We start from the raw sequence: 20048 nt of genomic DNA on the forward strand, positions 1-20048 counted from the left end.
TACAAAATTTGCCTGTGGTGTTGCAAATGAGGCCTATGCACTATTTCTTTCACGTTTCCTTAGAAACTAAGTGTTGCTTTCACATAGCAACATCACAATTGCTTTCACCACAGGAAACCCCAGAGAGGAAATTCAGTTAGTGAAATCACCTTCCAGGAGATGATAGCTCAGTAGTCCACGAATCAGCAACCACTGAGAGGATAAATGTCTCTGCCTACCCCTGGTTGCTCTCAGAAACGCTGTATCTTGATGATAACATTTAAGCCACATGGCTCACATGGAAAAAAAAAAAGGTTAGTAATCTAGTGTGGCCCCTTATCAATCTGCTGCTTCTGGAGAAGAAACGAGGGCAGTGCAATTTGAAAATCAGAGATAATCCCCACTTGAAATGATAGGGTTTTACATTTTTTATATGTTATGGGTCAATAACAACAGAGGCAGGCATGTCATGAGTTGGCCTGCATAATAGCATTACAAAAAAAAAGCTAAATTACAGTTACCAACAAAATATGTAGTGCTTTGTGTGCCAGGTTATTTCTTGACATGGCGACTAACTGTTCCCACATTGGAGCTGCTATTAGATACACAGTCGTCTGTATATCTACAAAATCTAGCTGTTTCTCGCCATAATGAGCGTCACCACTAAGTCAGCAAATATCTGTTGTGTGTACCGCTTTTATGCTCTTATCTAAAGATTCTTCAGAGCTGCACCACAAACGATGACAATGCAACCATTTTAAATGTCACGGTGTGTAACATGGCTCAAAAAGAAAGTTAAACTCACAAACTGTGTCAGACTATGGAGTATCACAGTATTCACTGCATTGAGCACTGGGTGAATTGCAACAAAACGATCCAAAAAAGGTTCATCTCATGAGTTTGTGCATGGCTCTGATGTTTTGATGCATCCTTGCATGCGTTCATCTCTCACAAGTTACATTTTTTCCAGTTTTGCTTCCATTACTCTGGTTTGTGTGTTTTCAGTAGTCTAGTCAGTCCAGTCAGATTTTATTGTGTGATGATAATAATAATAATAATAATAATAAACATTACTGAATTATTGGATGTGTGGAAAGAATAGGAACCTAAATTCCTAATCCACTCTTTTTGTCTTTGGTCACCAGAGATCAATGGTCAGAGGACTTTTTCCGAATCAAAGAGTCTCTTCTCGCCTCCTCAACCCCCCCAAATCCAGAAAAATCCATCCGTTTTCTTCAGTTCTTCTGTGCACAAAAAGTAGCAGACTAAATGGACAAAATGATGCATTAAGAGAACAACTTGGTTACTTTTACATCTGAATTGAGACCCTGACTCTTTGGTAAAACAAAAACAAACAAGTGTAGCTACACTGACTATAAATTATTATATTTTTTCCACAATATGATTCAGCAGGAGTAAAAACTAAAACCCAAGTTAAGCACATTAAACCTGCATGAAGGACAATACACAACCGCAGCGTAATCTCTCTTTTCCCTTCTAGCTGTCCCGTTACAAGATAAGTACAAAACAAACTAATTTGTTCATGTTGTACTTCACTCAAGCCTTTTAGTACCCTGTGAATTATACTCTCTGGGGAGCATGTTTGATGTAATTTAATAACAAAGCTTGGGTCTAGTGTTTTTGTCTCCCTGTAATTGACTTAGAGACCAATGGAAAAAGCCAGAAAAGCCACGTCCATATTAATTAACCCACAGATGCATCTTAAACCGGGGCTGAATATAAAAATACTCCCGCAAAAACAAGAGGCATCATTCAAACTGTAGATCAGAATCTCTATTTCATATGCAACTCTTGTGCTAAACTAACTTTGATAGTGTTTCCGCTCAAACAACAATGCATTAGTGCGTCTGTCTTACAGATGTTTATAATGATGTATTTAAAACACCATGCACAGATTAAACCATAACACCAATGATGAAGGTAGTGACAGGCTCTTCATAACAATCACTCAGGTTAATGCCAGATGAAACCCAGAGAAATAGATATAATGCATGCGTTCACATAGCCCAAAGACCCTATAAAAGCCCTTAGCTGCAAAATTCAGTTTAATCTGGGTATTGAAATTATAAACCAGCACACTGTGAGGTTAAACACACACACAGAGTAATCGAAATGTCAGATCCATGACAAGTGCACCACCCTTGGTTCATTTCCTCCTCTCACTGTACAAAGAGTTCCTTTGACTCCTCCATTAATCCTGCTCAAGTAGGCTCAGTAATCTCATGAGCTAAATAACAGCAGAGGGACAATGTAGTGTGGGAAGCCAAACAACAGCTTGTGACACTTTCACAAGAGACCAGACTGAACCTGAATGAGCTGAATGACCAGTAAAGATAAAACCAGCATCCCAACTCGTCACATCTGAAACCTAAATACGCATTCAACCCCAAGGTTTGGTCGAGACGGGGAAAAGAAAAGGCACAAGATTCCAAGGTCACATCAAAGTGACTGCAACATTTACACGCTAGAAGATTAAAGAGCTTTCACACCAAAACCTCTCCTCCTCTTCTGCTCTATCAGGTCATCAAATCCTCTGGGTAGGAGGGTAAAGACATTTTTAAGATTAAAGAACATTGAGAAATGCTCAAATAGGCCAGACGTGTCAGAGGAGCATGGACAATTTGCTCCACAGAACTGAGATGGCATCAGTCACTCTGAAAGACATTCAGACAAATACGACATTTTAACTAAGAAAAGTCACACACTACACCCAAGAAAAGTCCTGTGCTTCAGCTACAGCACAAAACTTGTAAAAACTGAATTTTTTTTAACCGTTTCGAAAAGAAATTTCCTACTGTGCAATGGACCGAAGTACTTCTAGGAGCAAGTCTTCATGAAATGCATCTAAGGGCTTAGTTTGTGCAGCATTATCTAATTTAACTTTAGTTTTCAGCTGTCACCAGTAGAACGTTTGCTGACCAACTATAGCTGTTTTAACCTAAAGTGAAAATGACCCCTAGTTTTAGTTTAAGTGTGAACACAACTAGCCTAAGTATGCACTGATGCATGTGTAGACTGGGACATCTATGTGACAGAGTCAACTAAAAGCATTGTAATACCCATTTTGAATTTTGTAATTTGTCCTCATTTGCCCCTGAAAAATACCATTCATATTTGAAAGATTAAAAGACTACAACTAAACTGAAACCAAACACTGTAAAAATAACAAAAAGCAAAAGGGGAAATGAGCAAAAAAGTAAAAAATAAACTAGAATTTTTTTTTTTTAAAAGCAAAAAAATAAAATAGCCCAATAAGATAGAAATTACACCAAATATTTTTTCTACTTACTGACCTTCTAAAAGTAAAATAAAAGAGTTCAGTCAATAAAATTCTAAATAAAGTACAATGATAAATAAGTAAAAAATAATAAGAAACACAACAAAACACTATGTAGAACAAAGAGGCTCTACGAAGACAAAAAATGCCTTAATAGATTCAATAAAGCAAGATAACACAATAAAAATGGCTGCATGAAAAACAAGCAGAGCTAATGTCAGATGGAATTAAAGTGGTTGAGTATAACAGAGAGCAGTGGACAGTGTAATAAAGTGACTTGGTGTACACAGAGTGCTAAGTGTTGTGACAGTCCAGGGCTGAAGTAAACTATTAATGAGATAACAGTTGTATAGTTGTGTGGTACAAAGTTCCCGTATATGAATTCCATTTTAAAATCATCTAACCAAGAAGCAGTGGAGGTAGATCGAATCGTCTACTAATCAGTGGGTTAGTGGTTTGATCCCAAGCAACCTCGGAAAAGATAGTGAATCTCAAATTGCTTCCGATGCATCCGTCTGAGTTCGAGTGTGTGAGATAGTTAGAAAGCACTTAAAGGCATAGAGCAAAGTGCTGTTTGAATGGCTGCATGTGGCTTTAGTAGATATATACACTCATTGGACACTTTATTAGGTACAACTGACTTAATGCAATTATCTAATCAGCCAATTACATGACAGATCTTCAGTGCATTTAGATATGTAGACTTGACCTGCCATAGGACTGGGCCATATTATACCGTTCACGGTAATACCGGTACAATGTTAGGCAACGATAAGAAAATGAAATATCGCGATAGAATATGGGTGAAACGCGCATGCGCAGTGCCTTTGTTTTCATACGCACATGGCGGAAAAAGCACGGCGGCAACGGAGAATGAGAAGGGGGAAAGAGGATTGTTGAGTGAAACGGATGAACCAGAATTGGTTTTTAAAAATGGTGCAACTTCACTGGTTTGGTGTTTGTCTGTCAGATACACAACAAAGCACATTTTTTTGTAGAAGTTAGCAGGAAGTTAGCTCGCTAGTTTCGCTAGTTACCTAAGCATGATAAAGCATGTTCTGACTGAGAGATTTCTGAAAAAATTCAAACGTACAGCTCTGCTATCACTTCCAACATAAATGAAGACAGGAAACTAAAAAGCAGTGACGTTGTTGCAAAGCTCCTCTTTTTAACTTCAGTAGATATTATACATCGCTATGCTCAGGATATGTCAGCCCATTTCTACTGGAAATGCCTTTTGGTTAAACTTTCAGCAAGGAATTTGCATTTGCACTGTTAAATGTTTATATAGCTTTAATGCACATAAAAAACAGCTGCTTGTTTAAGTGAAAATAAATTGATGGGGTTTTTTTGCGCTAGTAAAGTTGTGGAGTTGAATTTTGTCTCGCAGAAATTATATCGTCAGTTATATCGTTATCGCAAATTTTCAAATATATATCGTGATATATATTTTTGGCCATATCGCCCTGCTCTAACCTGCCATACTTAAAACCACACATTAGAATGTGGAAGAAAGATGAGTTAAGTGGCTCTGAATGCTGCATAGTTATTGGTACCAAACGGACAGGTCTCGGTACTTCAGAAACTGCTGATCTACTGGGTTTACAGTAGAATGGCTGGATTTATATTGAAATGTAAATATAAATCCTGCAGCAGTTTCTAGCAGGAAAATGCCTTTATGATGCCAGAGGCGAGATGGCAGAATGATCGGACTACCTTCAGCTGACAATAAGTCCACAGTAACATAAATAACCATTCATTACAACCAGGGTATGCAGAAGAGCATCTCTGAATGTAACACTTGAACCTTTGCAGCAGATAGGATACAGCAGCAGAAGACCACACTGGGTGCCACGCCTAAGAGCTGAGAACAGGAAACTGTGGTTAGCACCTAGCTGAATCTATCATATGAAGAACGGAGGCATTTCTGAAAGGAAAAAGGGGGGTCCAACCTGCTACGAGCAAGATGTGAGTAATGACTTGACTGCTGAGTACCAGTCCATTTTGTGGTGGAGGATTGTTTGGCCTGGGATACATGCTAGTTAATCATTGCTAGCTGGCTGAGGTTAGCTGTTATTGTTCTAACAGACAAAATCATAAAATACAGTTCGCTTTAAAGGGCTGTGATAGATAAATTTAAGAAACTTTCAGCACACTTCACCAAGAGTCTTAATAATCCTTTGCCCTTTTGTCCCACCTCATTCACAAATTGATGGCCCTTCTTCTTGCCTGGTCAGACAGCTGACTACAAGCTAGAAGTAAGTTAGGGGCAGCTACTGCACACAGCCTACTTTGTGTCTTTTCCTGAGTCCTCATAAAGATCTCAGAATCTTTTATCTGGTACATTGGAAGATTTCAACTGACATTTAACCAAACTTTGGAAAAGCCAAGAGTTACAACCTCAACATGCTCAATTTAAGAATGATGATAGCAACAACGAGGACTCAATGCTGTCACCTGCCCTAAACACAGGTGTTACTAATCATATCAACGAAGGCTCTGTGCCCAAGCTGAACAGAGCCTAATTAATGTCATTAGTAACACCTGAGTTCACCTTTCATACCATGGCTGCTGTGAAATACATGTATTGTGTATCTCTAGATAAATGTGTGGGCTGTGCATCAGTGTGTTGTTCCAACTTTGACCTCAGAGCAGAATCATGTCTCTGGTTGGTGTGTGGCTTCAATTTGTCATCACTAAATACAGACTTTTTCAACCACCATCTAGACATGAGCTGTAATAAAAACAGACATTTTACGCAATTCACAAGACGTTGCAATCTTCCTGTAACACTTTGAAAGCAAGCATATCCAGAAATCAGGACCTGAATCATTTAGGAGTAAAAAGTTACTCAAGCGCTTTCATGTAACAACATTTCTGGGTCTTGTTTTACTGCATCATATCTCTGCCAATAACACAGACAGCCATGCTGTACCTGCAGGATGTTTTTTTTTTTTACCATAATGACTCATTACCGGTACCAATTTTCTGAAAATATAAATAAATAATTAAAAGATAAGGAAAACTTTAAACACAAAGGAGCTTGCAGTGTCTTATCTGTTTGACCAGAATTTTTTTCCGTCCACGTTCTTAAATTGTGTTATGACACAAGTTAAGGTTTAAACATTAAGTATGACACATGTTACAAAGATGCAAAGAGAGGGACACCACCTTATACTGATCTTTGTTATGTAAACCCAGCCTCCCTCATGCCAACAGGATTACTGCTAACAGGTAAGTCATGCCATAGTCGCCTCTGAGGTGAAACCTATTTTGATGAGGTACAAAGGCGATTAATGGTCACCAAATCTTTAGCTATCCGTAAGCAAGTACTAACAGAATTAGAAGACAGCCTTCCCCACAGGAAGCAAAGCTTCTACCCACCCAGCTTTTAGTATCAACGTCACCATCACTTGTCAAAGCATTTGCGATAAGCAGGAAGTCTCACTAACTTTCCAAAATCCAGACAGTTGCAAACTTTCAAATGCCTATTAATTATTTTCTAGTTATCCCAGAGGATGTTTAGATGGTTTATTCAAGAGGAAGGAGAATAAAAAAAAATAAAAATAAAAAAAAATCACTAAAGTCAAAGAACTTAATCAATTTTCTGATTAACTGACTTCAACTTTCCGTTGAAGCTGGAGGAGAGAAAAAAAGAGTCAGTTTGTTAGTCAGCTGTACCCAATAATAACCTGTTAACTCTACACAGCCATGACCTAAATAAAAAGCCTCAGCTCAAAGTAGGCTCTCAACTCGCATTCAAATGCCATTACATCAGGATCATCCTACTTTAACTTCCGCTTACGTCAAATCATGTCAAATTTGAAACCAACCCTTCGCGCACACTCAGCCGGGATCTGATATAAAAACAGCTGCTTGTGTGTGGAAATGGTTTCACTGACTGACATATGGTTGCTACACAGAAACTGCAGCTTGAGGACACGTTTAATACTATTAGCATTCCGACCCTGAGGATGAGTGGGGAGGTTACTGCAGAACACGGCCAGACCTCCACCCGGCTGACACACCAGCTTTCCAGCAGGACTTTTCCCCCTCAACACCCCATCACGTTAATCTGGACTCTGGCTCAATTTAAGCCCAGACAGGTCGTGGCCTAAATAGGGCCTCACGAAAGGCTACACATCCTCACGTTATCACCCTATTGTCTCCTGATAAGAGTCTAAAAATTTCCCTCCAAGCCACAGGAACACTTCTCCTCCACACCGTGAGCTACATATATAAAACATAATTAGGCAAAATACTGATGTCCATCTCGGCCACTGTATTCAAGTTGGCAAGGCAACTTCTGGCAGCTTCCACAAACCAGCGCCCACTCTTGCATATTATTAATGGATGAATTATAAGTTTGTTAGATGTATTTACACACTAATCAATGTATATGAGTAAAATACTCTTTATATAATATAGGAGAACCACCAAAAAACAAAACAAAACAAAAAAAACCAACTAACTGTACCATAAACCAAAACCCTCAAATATTCAGGCATCTCAAATGTGCTTATTTTCTCTTGTATAAACTAAAACTGGATATCACTGAGTTTGAGGTTGCTGGTCAGATACACTCGCTGATATATTGTAAACTAAAAAATTAATCACCACATATAGTTGTCCTGCTTATATTATATATTGTTTTACTATTTTCATACAAACCATTACATGTCTAAAAGGTATAAAAACTATATACTATATGATATATCATCTGTGTCAGACAATCTTTATCCTCTTTTATAATTCAGAGGCTGGCACAGCTGAGCTGCCACTTCCCTTTGGATGACAATACAGAGAAAAATCATTTAAGTAAAACACTGTGCGGCGGGATGGTAAAAGAAAAAGAAAAAGCCTTTTATCGAGTGAGATACAAGACAGAGCTGGAACATTGTAGTCCTGTCATGGAAATAAATGCGTTTTTAATCTAAAAAACAAAAACAAAACAATCCTCATCTGGACCTCATACATTATATAAAACAGAGTGAGGCCATCATATTAAACCTTTTGGGAGAGAAAAAAAAAAAGTGTGTTCATACCCTGTGTGTCTCCTTACAGATACATGCTGGACTATGGAAAATACATTTTTAAAAAGGCCTAGCCAGAGGTGGAAGAAGCTAAAAATGATTGTTTTTAAAAGTTGTATTTCATTTCACCACTGAGGCAAGAGTACATTGGTAGTAATAATAATAATAATAATAATAATAATGGATTGCATTTATATAGCGCTTTACAATTCATTTACTCTCACATTCACACACTGGTGGAGGCAAACCACAGTTGTAACCACAGCTGCCCTGGGGCAGACTGATAGAAGCGAGGCTGCCATATCGCACCATCAGCCCCTCTGGTCAACACCAGTAGGCAGTAGGGTGAAGTGTCTTGCCCAAGCACACAATGACCAGGACAGACAGAACTGGGGACTGAACCGGCAACCTTCCGGTTACAAGATGAGATTCCCAAACCCCTGAACCACGGTCGCCCTAAGAGTTCACAGACTAATGTCTTTACATGTAGCCCCATTTTGAAGATTTAGAATCAAAAAATTAATGCATCAGAGGGCAAATTTCCAAACCTACAGCCAACACTGATGAGAGGTCCTCCCACATACAGTTGTACTTCATAATCCAGGAGGCTTGTTCTAAGTGTGTCTATAATCTGTCTTTTCTTTCACCTCCCAGGTCAATGACAGTATGCTACTTTAGCCTGAAATGCAGTAACTTAATCTTTGAGTCCAATTAACCTTATGTCATTAAACTGTTCCAGGAAGCAGTGAAAGCCCTCATTAACCTAAATGGCACCAGTATTAGCTGGATCTGACCGAGGTGCATTTGTTTTTGTTTCATGTCCTATGGATTTAAATCCACACTCCCAATTAGTTAACCATGCCATTATCAGTATAATGATCAGTAAGGCCTTTTCTGGAAATTGCAGGATAGCAATTTCCAAATATTTGGGTAATGGATGCTTTGAATGCTATTACAACAATAATGATGGTCTTTTTGTGCTGTACGATTACATAAGCAGACTGGGCATGCTTTCAAACATACTACTGATGTGACGCTAGAAGCTCAGAGGACTCGGGCAGACTGCAAAGTCTGTGAACGCAGGGTCAGCAGAGGAGGACAGACACAAAGAGACAGAGGGAGAGAATGACGGGTAGATGGTGTGTAGGAGTTAATGTAACAGAGTGAAGCCTGGTCATACAGTGATCCGTTTGTAATCAGCTTTTAGACGCTGGAGCTGAGACGGTGCAAGACACAGTCTCCACTGTTGAGCAGTGGGCTGCTTGGATCAAGGCAAGGGGCAAAAAGACCAGCGCATATATGGTCTGTGCTGGAGAGCTGCAGCTGCTCTATTGAAGACGAGGAGCACAGAGAGGTTCTGGACTCTCTGACAGCAGCTGGTAACAGCTTCTTCAGCAGGTGGTTTGGCTTAATTATTAGAATAAAGATGCCAGCAGCCCATCTCTCCTTTTTTCCTCGGGAAGATGGGAGAAGCAGGCACATAAAAACACAGCCAAGTGTACAACATCATGTCCGCCACCAAATAAAATGGAGCACTAATTGTGCTGCATCCTGCGGAAAAGGAGAACTGATGTGGAAGATATGATGAGTGAAGTGTTTTGAGGACAAATAAAAGGCAGAAAGCATTTGGGCAATGTCTAAAATCATATTTCTATCCAGACCCTAAACTCTGTCACAGCTCTCTCATTCTTAATTTTAGAGTTAGTACAACGCACTGTGAGGAACTCATCTGTGACCTCATCTTTAGGTGGGATTTCACTACTTACTGAAGGAATTTACTGTAAGTGATAAGAGACTGACTCAACAAACTACTCTTTTAGGTCTTATACTAATGTCTCAGATCAGTGTAATTACAGTCTGAGTCAAAATGAAACCTTAGATGGGCGAGGTCATCTTAGACATGTGCAACTAAGAAACAGCATTAACAAACAAAGTCTACTCAAACTTTTAATCTTTCTGCTAGTACTGATTAATCTGTTGTGTATTATTAATAACTGTTTAGTCATTTGGTGTGTGAAATATTACATAAGTGTTACATAACACTAACGACATTTTTTCAAAGCCTCAAACTTGTGTTTCTTGTTTTTAAAACCAAGTCCGAAAACCAAAAGACATTCAACTTATAATGACAAAAAGTCTTTTTTTTTTTTTTTTTTTACTTTCTTTTTAAAAAAATTTTAAGTACTTAACACAGAAATCAATCATACAATACACTCTGGACTCTTACTTTGGAGAAGGATATGATCAATCCATCAGCCATTTTGCTGACTCAGCCTCTGAGGACAACGGCCAAAATTTCACCTTAGCCAGCAGATATCTGGGCCAAGAAGTGTTCATGGTCATTGTTAATGAATGGAGAAGCTAAATTGCTAATAGCAAATGGTTAAAGGAGTGCAACTTGTTCAGGTTAAAATTATACAATCCCTATTTTGCTCCAAGGGAGAGCAACAGGAAACCAAAGCCTGTTCAAACATGATCAGAAACAGACACCGAAGCTAAATCAAAATCTTGTCCCTTTCAGATTATCCTTCTATGCAGATATTAATACAGATTAATGTCAATCAAACTGCAGTGTCACAGAAAGCCTCCTGATTCAACACCTACTGAAAGGAGCATAACACAGTGGGACTGGAGAAATAAATAAAGGCTGACTGAGTCCAACAGTCACTTATGATTACTGCCTACTTATTGATCAGAGTCCATTTAATTAGGCACTGTTATCCTTCAGTCTCTGCCATCACTGATATGGGGATTAAGTGCTGAACATGCTTCTGTGTAATCCTAGGAGCCCACAGAGCAACCACTTACGCACCACTCAATCAATGAGGTTTGGGATTTGTGGTAAAGCCATGTGAATCCATGTAAGACCTTGTCCAAGGAGAGGGCTTGCTATAAAGTTCTTAAAAAGGACAGGTACAGGTATGGAAAGTCAAAGGTGTATCTGTGTGTGATTTTTGTTTTTAAGATCAGACTAGTGGCTGTATCCATCACTGCATCAGGATAGGAAAAATTCCACCCCCCCAAAAAAAACACAGAAGCCTAACAACCGGACGTTTCTGTGGCAACAGTCTGTTGATGCCACTGTGTTTATGATCTGTCTCATCCCACCTCTTATCCCAGTGCTCCTCCCTCAATGGATGACAAAAAAAAAATCCCCTTTTTAATCAGCAGTGACGGTGCCTGACCCAGATTGCCTCTGGAAGACTGCCTGGCAGCAGAGTCGGCAGGAATTCGTGATGAAGAGGAAAAGGTGTCACAAGCATGTTCAGACCAAAACAGTGGCTGTGAATACAGCAGGGTGCCAAAAATACAATAGAGATAATAATGAATAAAATTAATAATAAGATCAGATGGGTTGCAGCCAGGAGCTTCAGTGTACGACTGTGTAGGTTTCAGTGACAGAGGTTAAGGCTTTCATATCATGCCATCCTGTGATGATCCATATCATCTGACCTATTTTTTAAAGGCCAAATGTACACTTTTTTTCACTCCTTGATGGTGCAATTGCAGACTGTAAAAGGTCTTTCACCATCAGCGGAACTATAAAAAAAAAAAAAAACAGTCACAAATTGGTCAAACTCTGCAGATGTGTATTGCATGACTGATAGTGTCGGGAACAAGCAGCTAGAAGGACGAACCTATTGTCTCAACCGTTTGTTCAGTTTTGTATGACAATCTGACTTGAAACCTTAATCTTAAAGGTTAAGGATGGGACTCATGTTAGCATGGTAGAGTTGCTCTGAAGGTGCACAGGACTGTAAAAGAGCCTTGTCAATATAGTAACTGTCTATTGAATGCTCATTAACTGGCTAATTGTTTCTTCTCTCACTATTCTCACACTATTTTTCACACATTTTAAGGTGTTTATCCTTTGTTTTTGTTTTTTTTATTTGATTCCTTTTAAACTTTGTAAATGTAATTAAATTACAACAATTTAGTTGTTAACAAGTGAAACTGTTTATCTTTACATCTAATCGGCCCAGCCAGATATAAAGTGGAATAATCACAGCATGAGTGCAATATTAAATACAAAAACAACAAATTGACAGGGAGGTGATTCACTTTAGATGACGAGTGCTCCTACTACACAGCAGAAATCTGGAATTTTACAAATCACCCCTTGTGCTAAATTCACACCAGTGTGAGGTTAATGAAACATTATGAGATAATTTTTCAAACTGGCCTCATTTGATTCCTCTAGATAAACAAACTCTTTAATTGGCTCTCATTGTCTGCAAACAGCAGCTTGTGCAAAATCTAACTATAAACTGATCAGTATGTCTTGTCTTATCGCTGCACGGGACTGAGAAATTACCTCATTAGAGGCAGGAATGGCGGAAGACTTGCATCAAACAACTCCTTTTACACAAATTTAATGAACCTTTCACTCAGGGCAAGTTGCTAATCAATTATAGTGATTTCCCCATTTACCAAAACTGGAGCACTGTTATGGGTGCAGACTCCCACTGCTCTGCACTATGTCTCCTTGCTTCCTCTCTGACTCTTACTTGACGTGCTACTCAGAGTATTCGGGGATAATTAGTGATTAGCTCTAGGACCGCATGTTGTTGACCGGTTGGATACAAGATAATCTCGTGTTCATTGCCCTCTATAGCCTCTAGAACCAGACTAGAAGTAACTGAGCAGGGAGTACACTGTATCAGGGCCTGCAACTCAATGCACTGTAAACTCCTCTATGCCAATCAGCCTGTAGAGCAGCAGACGGTTGCATGCTGTCACATATGGCGGACAGATAGTGTTCCTTACAGTGATGCAGGGAAGCAGCGGCTCATTGATGAAAGGTTAATGCAACCCTATTTATCATCTTGAGATAAACCAAACTTCTGTTGCTAGGCAAACTTTGCATGCAGCTTATACCATGGATGGAAAAACCCATTTAGGATCTAATCCTTCAAGATGACATTACCATGCGCCGACTTTAAGTAGCTTATATAAACGCCATACCACAGCAGTGGTTTGGATTCAAAGCATTTTAGGAGGAATGTTGACAAGCTTCTCGAGGATCCCTCCGAGACCGTTGTCACTGCAACCACTCAACAATTTTCTTAACAAACCTGAAGCTAAATTTATCTCTGAGGGGCTAAAGTAAACAAAAATGGTAAAATATGTAGGTTTGAATAAATTAGCACTACATTTTGCACTAGATAATAATGAGGGCTGAAGATAAAATACAAAAAAGTGATTGGAAGAAAAGTACAAAGACAGGAAACACATTTTTAAAGACTTTCCAGGTAGAAGTCTCTTTGGTATGATGTGGCTGTGAAAGTTTACCACAGCTCTTTGTCAAAAGGAGACAGAAACACCTCTCTGTGTGAAGGAAGTTGTACACAAACAACAAGTGGAAAGTAAGACAGGTGACAGCCACACAGACCACCACAGTTTAGCGGCATAGAATAAGATAGAATTGATCTTGTAAAGGAAAGTTTGTATGTAGGCCGTAAGAAACCCCACCCCAAAACTTATAATCACTACAGTAATGCGTAAACACTTTCTATACAGGTGCAAGGAAGCTTTCCTGCAGGGAAAGAAGGATGTTGGTTGCAGCCATATAATCTGTGATGCTAGCACTGCCAATTAACCACACTCAGCAAACTAATCTATTACTGTGTCTGTGATTATACATGCAATATTTAACCATATATGTTCAACTGAACTCCATTTTGACTATTTGTAACTTTTAGACTTGTAGATTTGTTCCGACTTTCTTCCCTCCCATTTACCCAATTAGGAAATTAGTCACCAGGAACTTCCCTACCCAAAGCTTAGACTGAGAACAAATTTGTGCTTATAACTGTATGAATCACAGACTGTGATGTTTGTTAACAGATTAAATCACGGAGACCACAGATTGCTAGCTAACAAACTGCTTTTCCTAATAGTGTTTTCATTATGTTTTCAGTGATGACTGTGGCCAATAGGGCATATACAAATGTTCTCTCACTATTCAGACAGACAAAGACATTTGAACTGCAAAGATAATGAGCACTGTGAATGATATAAATAATTTTAACCTACAAATTTATTCCTGAATGTGCCATATTAGTTGTCTAGCTCCAGAAATGATTGAAGTGGAAGTTTGATTCATTATCAAATAACTACATCATTTTTTGTTATCCATTTCATACTTCCACTCAACCCTTGTGTGTACTATACTGCAGGCAACGCATGCTTTACATTACGATGACGTAATCAGAGGCTGTTTAAAACGTCTGACACCTAAACAGACAGCTGTGTGAAGTCAGTAAGACACACAACATCAGCTCTAGAGGCTTCTGTGTGGCTGTCCTGGACACTGTATTTATGCAGTTGGGGGTCCTGTGGGAAGAGCCAAAATTAGAAGTGAATAATGAAAGGTCATGGAGCAGTGGGAATAGAGATCCTGTTGACGCAATCTGTCCAATCATATTTATTTCCTTTGGCCAGCGACCAGTGGCTACATCTAGACTGGAAAACAAACCAAGACAACAGCATCCAATAAAATACCTGATGATGCTCGACTCTGCGGTGGCAACGTGATTCAAACTGACTTCTTCAGAACACTAAGGTACTTTCTTTTAAGTAGAACATGTAGCCTACCACTTACCAATGGAGGCTTAGCAAAAAAAAAATAAATCTATTAACAATGACAGAAAACATATTATAATCAGAAAGAGACCAAAAAGCTCTCTGAAGAGTCACAACAGACCAGCCTTTAGTGTTTTTTACAGTTGTTGTTAAAAGAGTAGAGACACATGTCTGCTGCAGTGTACACAGTAAAAGTAGGAAGGCAGAGCCTCTCGAGGAGTTGTTTTTCATAGGCCTGTGTGGTATGCGTGAGCGTCCCAGCCCAGTCAGACCCACCTCATTGCTGGCTGGTTGGCATTCCTGCCTAACTCTGTAATTATGACTCCTCTCCAGGCCTCTATGCTACACTCTCCCTGAACCACTGTACTGAACATGGCGCGAGACCTGCCCTCTTCAAAGGTATGTGCTCATCACCTCGCCATTTAGTTCAGACCTTAACAATAACTCATCACTGGGTGGAAATATGCTTTGACAACAGTGACGGGTAACAGCTATGCTGAGATAAAAACACCATCACTTACAGATTAGGATCATTAATTGTGCCGATATTTTTCAAACTGGTGCTGAGCTTAAAATGATATGATAGTGAATTAAACAATACGTAAAAACATATTTCTTCTGCTTTAAATCCTGACTATTTGTTAACACTTGCAAGTGTGAACGTGTCCAAGTCTTAATGTATCATCATTCTGCTGAAAATGAGACAGCAGTGGTTGCAGAGGAAGCTTTACTGTGTGTGCTAACACATCTGCCTGCGACTGCTGTGAGAACTATGTGTTAAAAGTAAGGTTTTATTGTTAAAGAATTAAAAGGCGTGCTCTTTATGTTATGAACATTTCCTAAAAACCAAGCCTAAACTCCCCATCAAAACACTCTCTGCAAACCTTTCTGCAGAGGTTAAATAGCCTGAAAAAGATTAGAATTGGAAAGGTGTTAAAGTATTAAATAAAGCACTTTTTTAAAATTAAATAATCTTGCTATGTTCACTTGATGGTCTATGATCCATATGATACAGTAGCTTCCACCTTCTTCTAAGCTGGAAGCTGAACTGCTGAACCATTTTTTCATTAATTATTTCACAAAGTGATGGATCCTTGCCATCTTTACTTCTCTACTTTGTTTTTGCTTGTTGTAAATTACTTGTGTCATTAGTTTTGATCTATTAAACCAAGTGTTTTGATTATTATGTATGTATATATGTCAATAAAAGAAACTAAAGAATCTCTTGTTTCTATTATTTCCAATTTAAGGTATAGTGTGTATTCTGCTTTTATTCATTTTCTACACAGATGATCTTTACTGGTGTGTAGGGAGCAAAAGTGAACTATGAAACTGAAGCTCAAGACATTGGCCACAGAACCTGTTTAAAATTAATTAATGTGCAGTAAATAACCAAACACAGTGGAAGAACAACAAAGACTTATGAAACACAACTTGGTGTGTTTCTCAACATTGTTATTGCTGAAGTAAACTGAATGAATAATCCAAAAATGTAACAAAATATGAAAGGAAATTCAGACAATATACACCATTCATGGAGCTGGGGGCACATGACAAGCCTGCAGCAGAAGGATTAGGACGATCAGCTGAGCACGACTCAATAACACATTGTTCCTCGCTGCTCACCGCTTGTTTTTCCTCCAGCTCTCCTAGCAGCTTATCAGAGGAAGGCAGGACCAAATCTCTCCCCCCCCTGTGCCTACCAAACTTCAATCACTCACAGTCCACTTCCCACTATAAACCGATTACAAGCATCGACACTGTGGTGCGAAAATGTTAAAGCCTTTTGTGATACTCTGAGCTCTGTTTGAAATCATAGAGCTCCTGACAATGTGCTTTTTTTAAAAAAAAAAAAAAAAAAAAAAAAAAAACGTTGAAATAAACACAATGACTGGCAATCAAGAACATCAGCTTTGGCCATGAGATTACAAAGCACACTGCTGGCTTTGTCCACAGGTCACATCTGTATTGGGGTGACACACAGCACGCTGCTGTGCAAATGTATCAGGAAGGGTGTGTACCAGCCTGAACTCATCCTACATTCAGGCTCTCATTGTCTCTGCTGCACACTGGTAACAAACATTGCCTGCTATTCAGACACATCTCATGCACTCTATCAAAGGTTGATGTTTCAATCTGGATAACAAATTACAGGCCCAGTCAAAACATAGAGACAGACTGATTGGGATTTTTGCCTGTGGTTTACACGTAAAGGGAAAGATTAATCATGCATAACTGTAAGTCAATGAAACCTTTTTTCTAATGAATACACTGAAAAACTTATTTTCAATTCTGTATGGTGTGTGTGTGTGTATGTATACATATATCTATATATCTATATATATCTATCAAGAACCTTACTAGTCAAATTTACAAATTGTAAGGCCTCAGATTTAGTTGCTCTCTAATCTCTAAACAGCTACTGTGAATTCACACTTTTGCACAGAAAGCACTCTGAATTCACCTTAAACCTAGCCACATCAGCAGCATCCTGGATTTGAGAGAGGAGCGCAAACACAGCAGACCGACACATTTCACCCATTTCTGGCCTCTTTACCACTTAAACCACTGCAATGGAGATTAAACAGCTCCAAGATGTGCTCACCTGGCACTCACATGAACAGGCCTGCGCTGGGAACAAAGGGAGATGGTGTGCAGCAGAAGTGCACATGCATAATATGTTGACTTAAGCTATGTAAACATTAGACCTGATGGCGATGAACAAACACACAAGGTTTCATTTCCTCGGGAAATCAATGTGTTGCTCAAAAAGAGCAAAACGTTTCTTCCTTTGATGACACCCTAAGAATTTTTAATATGGCTCACCTATATAGAGTGAGGAGTCTTTCTTCTTTACATGATCATCGATATAGGAGACCCCCAGGGGCTGCACTGGCGTGGCTCCAATCCCCAGCAGGACCTGGGCTCCGATCAGCAGCAGGTACATCATGTTGGTGTTGGCCTTGTTGTCACATACATTTTTCTCCGCTTGCTGAGCCTCTGAACTGCTACTATTGGAGCAAAAATCCCGACCCTCATTAGTCCTCCACACTTCCCCTATCTCATACTGATTTGTTAGAAACTCGGGTAAAGCTGAGAGCAGAGCGCCGAGTGCCATGACGATGCCACCGCAGCCGATCAGACGGGGCCGGTGTGCTTTAGCCCCAAAATAGCTGACAAACAGGATAAGTGCCAGGTTGCCTATCTCAAAGCTGCTGGCTATCACTCCGACGTCAGCACTCTGTAGGTTGAACCGCCGCTCCAGGGTGGTCAGCACACTCACCTAAAAACAAGAGGACAAAAAAAAGGAACAAATAAGTAAAATGTGGGGCCATGCGAATAATGTGGAATGAAGAAAAAAAAATGTCGAATACATATCTGGATTTTAAAACAAGAGCCATTGAGGAAGCATGATTATTCAAACATAAAAACACACATTAACTATTAGTGGATCTAAATAGGGCCTGTGCTTGATTCTTTCAAGCACTGCTATAAATCACGTGTTTCCATCATCATCAGTCACATTGCTTTAAAGTGTGCCTTTCTACTGGAACATCCTGAATAACGAGCTGTTCAGATGTTCCACGCCGTGGCTCCTCCCAGGCAACAGGCCTCTGTTTCTGATTAGCTGGGCACAGCAACATTTACTTTCATTGCTTCTCTTGTTCACCAGCTGTCATCCAGAGCAAGAGTTAGAGCTTACCAGTAACTTCTAAACAAAGCAAACACAACAGAAAGGTTGTATAGGATAGTTTTTTGGCAACCGTTTGTCAGATACGATTCAGAGGTCAGGGAATAAATACTGTGAGGCCACATTTATAGTCAGGATATACAGAGACGGACAATTAACACTTTAAATTTAGTTAGACATGTGCATGCCATGATTTCTCAGTAAAGACGGATCTGTGGGAACAGTCTCTCTGAGCAATGTGAACCACAGTGGCACATTTTAGAGAGTATAAAATGCTATTTATATATTTGGCTCAAACTGTCCTTTAAAGGGCACAACTACTTCCCTTTTCCCAACTGCCACTATGAAGGAGTTTTGATTGAGCTACTAAAAAAAAGAAAGAAAAGATCCTACTAACACAAACATCCCTGAAAAGAGGGCCCCACCAGTCAACTTGTGGTTTCTGCTGCTGGAGCATTTTACACATTTCTTTTCCAATTATGGTGATTTAATGTACACAGTTGATTTAGGTTTATAAGCAGTTTTAATGCAGGCATAATCTTTGTGGCTCCAAGAGGCTCTGTGCTTAAGGCTTAAATGTGGAAAACTGCTCTTTTCGTCCGTCATGCAAACACACTTGAATGTTTCCTTACCTTGATGCTGTACATTTTAATCACAGTGAAGCATCAGCTTTATTTTTTTAAACAGTAGAAAATAGAATATATTTTCAGCTTTTCTTGTATTTAGTACCTTCACTTCCTCCACAGCTGTCCTTTCAGTGACAGCTCAACACACTGTGTTCTCCTGAAATTGAACTGCAATCTGTATCTGTGGGTTTACTGGGTGCATTATCTTTACTTTATTTACCTGTGCACAATACTTACTACACAACAGGTGCGTAGACTGTCACTTCCAACAAAAAAAAACAATGCTATACAGTCTATCTGTTTTGCCATTTGGGTTTAAAATAAGCTGTCTTCTGTGACTTTTAGAAGTTAGATGTGACAGCAGGTCATTTTTGCACTTCTCTGAACACAACTGCAGTGACTCTTTCACTACTTATCAAAGTGCGGAGAAGATGATTGTTGGGAGCGGCTCATGCCGGAGTCCTTCAGTGAAGTTTGTTGGATTGAAAACTTCAGAATGAGTCATGACGTTTCTGCCCCTTGGGTGGCTCTTTCTCGGGAATGCAAACACACTAGATGGGCTGCATTTATGCCTGGCTGGCTCTACCCAGCTGGGATCTAAGCTCAATCCTGTTTTACCCAGCTGTTAGAAACAATAGTGAGCCCCAACAACCTGTTAACATAACAGCTGCAGTTCTACGCAGACATTAACATTGAAACAGAGGGAATAAAGCCACCACATCATCTCATCCCATTATCGAGAGCCTGCAGTCAGCACCTGTGACTGACAGTTTGAGCAGTGGAAACCCTCTGGATGAGTCATACTCTGGTCTGCAGGTTCAACACGTTTCTGACTT

At 39.5% G+C, this 20048-nt stretch overlaps 1 protein-coding gene across 3 annotated transcripts in view; it reads right to left on the reverse strand.

Moving 5' to 3' along the window:
* The window catches only part of slco3a1a (solute carrier organic anion transporter family member 3A1a), a 37732-nt gene that overhangs the window by 11283 nt on the left and 6401 nt on the right, over nucleotides 1-20048 (reverse strand). For all 3 annotated transcript variants that reach the window (XM_005729934.2, XM_005729933.2, XM_005729935.2), the window contains exon 3: nucleotides 17722-18178. In XM_005729934.2, coding sequence (XP_005729991.1) covers nucleotides 17722-18178 — 457 coding nt within the window. The remainder of the gene's footprint in view (nucleotides 1-17721; nucleotides 18179-20048) is intronic.

This window comes from Pundamilia nyererei, unplaced genomic scaffold, assembly GCF_000239375.1.
Source record: "Pundamilia nyererei isolate P.nyererei 1_Seehausen unplaced genomic scaffold, PunNye1.0 scaffold00035, whole genome shotgun sequence".
NCBI classification, from domain to species: Eukaryota; Metazoa; Chordata; class Actinopteri; order Cichliformes; family Cichlidae; genus Pundamilia; species Pundamilia nyererei.